Raw genomic sequence first — 4,935 nt, forward strand, 5'->3', positions numbered from 1 at the left:
ACACACACACAAACATCTTCTGTTTTATAGATATTGATATATATATATATGTAGTTAAGTTTATGTCATAAAGTGACCAATGATTTTGCATCCACAAAGGCTTTAGCCCCGTGGACGTCTTGACAGGCTCTAAAGCCAAAGACAAATGTAACTGTGTTTACTAGCAATGATGGAAGTTTAACATAATTAACATTAGGATTGAAACTGAATGGTTTAATTGTAGGGCATCAAGTACATCCAACTGTACTTATATATCTATATAAATTTTAAATAATGTCTGTTATGAAATACTGATATCTTATTTGGACACAAAGTCACTAAGTTATAGGGAAGTGGAGTAACATTTGATGATATTCAAGTCTTTCTCAACATAACATGAAGTAGATTTGCTTCAGCTGCTAATAAAAACTGGTTGGCAGACACGATTCTATGTGATGGGTGGGCGATTACTCTTATTCTACCTCATATAATCATTTGTTTTTTTACTTCTGGCGGGGAGGTTCATATTGTATTTTTTCACTTTATTATGGGTTAAATAGAATTGTTTTCTTGATTCATTTTATCTCATTCTACCAGTGATCAATTGTTATATCAATCTCACCTTTCTTTAAGTCAATAATTACAAAAAAAAAAAAAATAAATAAATAAATAAATAGCTTCTACTTCTAACAAAATAATGGCATCAATATATAGTATAATGTTTTTGCTCATAATGACAAAGTTATAAGATGATTAGGTACATTTTCTTCATTTCCATATTTTGTGTGAGGTTAAGAATGTCTGATAAATTAAAGATGAGCAAATAAATTTATACACAAAACAGCTACTGATAAGTGAGAGGAGATCACGGTAACAGATCATATCCCAGAAGGCAGTCAGCAATGGCATCACAAAGGGAAAGTAGCTTGAAAGGTTTATGTTGAGCAAGTTGAAGGGCATGTGGTATTGAGTCTGTGATCCAGAAGTTATCAAAGATATCACTGTCAACAAAATTCTTCCAAGAATTTTTAGGAAAAACAGCATGAGTTACATAAGCACTGATAGAAACAGCACCATGTTCAAGCAAAATCTGAAAATATATAACAAAAGAAATTGAATAAAACAAAACCAGTAATCTTTTATACTTTATAGAATAAGAGCAACAATTTTTACTTTCATTGCAGTGGTCCTTCAGTTTTTCTGAGCCCTGTAAAAGAACTTGGAAGGTTGGGCCTCCAACCAGGCCTTATCGCGATACCCTTAAAGCCAGGAACTTTTCAACACCCTCTCGTTGTGTGAAGGTAGGAGTCCATTAATGCATTGTCCTCAGTCCATTCCTATTTATCGTAGTCATACAGGCCATTACTGGGAAACTTAAGACTGACTGTCCATGGGAACTCCTATATGCTGACAGTCAAATCCTCATAGCTGAATCTATAGTGAAATCAGAGAGGAAATTCTAGGCATAGAAACTAAATATAGAATTGAGAGGTCTTAAGGTGAACCTAGAAAAGACAAAAATTTTAGTAAGAAGGAAAATGGCATTTTGTGATATGTAGAAAGGGAGTAGGTATAAACTCCTGGACAAAGGTAGAAGTAGGTGCTGAAATAAAGGCGAGAGTAAGTGAAGGGTGGCATTAGAGGTAGTTCAGAGGGGGTGGGGAGAGAGAGAGAGAGAGAGCTGGACATCAACATAACTTCCATCTCCAAAATTCCATTCATAAGATATTGATCAACCTTAGATTATGGTGCTTGTGCAATGGTATCAAACCCAGCTCATCACACAACCATGATGCCCTCTGTACAAGGCTGTCATTATTTAACCCCAGGTCAGTTCTGTGTGAGTAAATCTATGACCAAACCTATGTTCCAGCCTTTATCCTTCCATTTTTCTCGTTTTTTCAGACAGTATACATCATTCAAATATCTTTTTTAAGATAGTACAATGATGTTTGCAGACTGAGAGATCATATAGAGGCTCTCTTGTTGGCCCATTAAAAGGTTCATAGTTAGCGATAGATCCATATTCAAAAACTATTAACTACACCATTCAGGCCATACAAATTTGCTCAAAACTTTTGACGTAATACCTATCCAAACTTTGTCAAAACAATTTAGCCCCTGAGACAGATATATTTACAGACATTAGGTTAAAATAATACAACTTACCTTGCCACATTCTTTCAAAGTTCCTCCAGTTAGAACCAAATCGTCAATTATGATGACAGATTTTCCCTCTGGGTTCCCTGTAAGGGAATATAAAATATGAAGCAATAATGTGACAGAAAATTTTTTTATATATGTAGCTGTGTGCATTTGTTAACATGTGTATGCATGGGTGTGGACATGTGTGTGTAAAAATATATACATATATGTGTATATGTATGTATGTATATACACACACATTTATACACCATAGCTGTATATACAAACACACACACACACACACATATATATATATATATATATATATATATATATGTAAAGACAGACAGACAGATAGATAGACATGTCAAACAGAAATACATGCACACACACACATACACATATGTATATATATACAACCTAAACAAGATTACATGTATAAATGGCAATTTGAGAACAAAAGTGTGCATCATCTCATTTTATATGTGCATATGTGAACATGTGTGTGAATATATTACTATTTTACTGTTTAATCATTTGCATATTGTTCAATCAATTGCTTTGTACCTTTGGAAGCCCTTCCTAACTGCTAACCATGCCACTGAGCTATGAAACTGGAACAAACTCTGCTTCCTCAGCCAGTCTTACTGAGATAACTGAGCTGTGCCCCTTACCATGGATAATGCATTATGGCTGTAGGAACACGGTTTTGAACCCATGAACATGAAATAAATAATCTAGCAGTGGAGTTTTGAGTTACACTACAGGCCACATGTGACTTCTGTTGAACCTTACCTATGTTGTGCACCATAGCAGAGCATGTGACTCATAGTTTAGATGAAAGATTGTTAATGAAGGCCAACACAATGTTATTGAAATAGAAAAAAAAACATTTGGCTTTAATAAAGTATTCACCGTTATTATGATTCCTTTAGGTGGGGTGCGATTTAAGAGTTCTACTCCAGGTCTACCTCCCTCCAAAGAATTAGTGAATTTGTAAACAATATAACATTTCATTACATACCAAAATCATACCAATCATCTGTATAACATATATTGTTGTATGTTACTGAATGAGGGATATTACACTAAAGAGATTTTTTTAATGAATTGGAAATCTGTCTGAATAGAATTATTTTACTGAATCCTTAAAGCATTATAGCTTAACCCCTTTGATGTCAACTTACACACAGCCATTTTCAAACTATGATATATATTTCATGTTTTAAAGCTATCTTAATTAAAATAATCTATCAAAATTTCATATTAACTTATGTTCCAAACACTAGCTTAATAATGACAAAGTAATTTTACTAAATTCTTTGTAATTTCAAAATTAATTGAAATAAAGGCAGTGAATTTCAGCAGAAATATGGTAATCAAATGGTTAATAAACTACAAAGATTTATTTATGTTGAAATATTGAGTCAAGTTTGAATAACATTGTGAATAAATTTCCCTAACATCACAGTAGCCTCCATCATTCTCCTTCACACCAAACACTGCCATCTTGACTAGAAAAACTCTTTCACTGTCAAGTAAGATTTCTTTCAAGACGCAAGGCCAATTTTGTAAAAGAGAACTACAATCCTACTGATACAGTGTTATCAACTGACCAAGGTGAAACTCTGTTACCACAGTGGCTTTCTTCCTTACTGTCTTAATTCAGCAAGTAGCATTGTGAAACAAGCTGTCCTGCCATAAAGCAGAGTTCTCTGTCTCTTATAACATGATAACAATTTTTGTGAATATTTCTACTGTACAATTATGTTGGTAAAGCTTTAACAAATCTTAATACCTTGTATTCCATCCTTATTTTCATATCAGAGAAAAGTTCATATGGGTAGACTCAAATCCACAGTTCCAGTGAACAAAGAATAGTAGCTATCCCATTAAGTTGTAGTTTCTAAAAAAAAACTGTATCAGTAATAGAGGTCCTGAAATGACTATCTTGCTTCACAACCATGTAGTCTTGGGGTTCAGCCCCACTGTGCTGTACCTTGGGCAACTATCATCTACTATGACCTTGAGTGGATTGAAATTTGGAAGACAGAAACAGTCTAGAAGCTCATTGTGTGTGTGTGTATGCATTGTGTGTGCATGTGCATGTGTGTGAGAGTGTTTCATTCCTGTACTTAAAACAATGATGTTGTTGATATTCCTTAACATAGTGGTTTGACATATATACATTGATAAAATAAGTACCAAACTTAATAATTACTGAGGCTGGTTGATATATTCAACTAAACCCTTGAAGGTAGTATCTCACCATGGCTGCAATCCAATAGTCAGTAAAAAACTAAATAAATAAAAGGATACACACACATGCATATATATATATATATATATATATATATATATATGTGTGTGTGTGTGTGTGTGTGTGTGTGTGTGTGTGTGTGTGTGTGTGTGTGTGTATATATACACACACACATACATATACATATCACACTTAATTTAAACTAATTATGTTATTATATTTGCAACAATTATCTCATGATATTTACTGATATTTACAAATATCCTTAACATGACTGCATCTTTAGTTACACATCCATTCTCAGTCTTCACATGTGTACACACACACACATACACATACAGAGAAAATCTCTGCATTTTTTTATTTCTTATAATGAAATAACACTTTCAATGAGTTTTAATATACACTTTGTTGTTTTATATACTAAGACATATTTCAAAAAACACCTCAAACAAATGCAAAGAGAACAGAGGGATGAAAAAAGGTAATAACTACAAGACACAGTGATGTCACAAACTTTGCTGCTCATATTCTTCTTCCCCCCCCCCCCC

At 33.5% G+C, this 4,935-nt stretch overlaps 1 protein-coding gene across 1 annotated transcript in view; it reads right to left on the reverse strand.

The window, feature by feature from the left end:
• Positions 1–750: 750 nt before the first annotated feature.
• Positions 751–4,935, reverse strand: part of LOC106877469 (uncharacterized) — a 54,513-nt gene continuing 50,328 nt past the window's right edge. The window contains exons 8-9 of the mRNA XM_014926375.2: positions 2,149–2,225; positions 751–1,069 (exon numbers count right to left, since the gene is read on the reverse strand). Coding sequence (XP_014781861.1) covers positions 845–1,069; positions 2,149–2,225 — 302 coding nt within the window. The 3' untranslated portion in view covers positions 751–844. The remainder of the gene's footprint in view (positions 1,070–2,148; positions 2,226–4,935) is intronic.

Source organism: Octopus bimaculoides, chromosome 3, assembly GCF_001194135.2.
Source record: "Octopus bimaculoides isolate UCB-OBI-ISO-001 chromosome 3, ASM119413v2, whole genome shotgun sequence".
Taxonomy (NCBI): domain Eukaryota; kingdom Metazoa; phylum Mollusca; class Cephalopoda; order Octopoda; family Octopodidae; genus Octopus; species Octopus bimaculoides.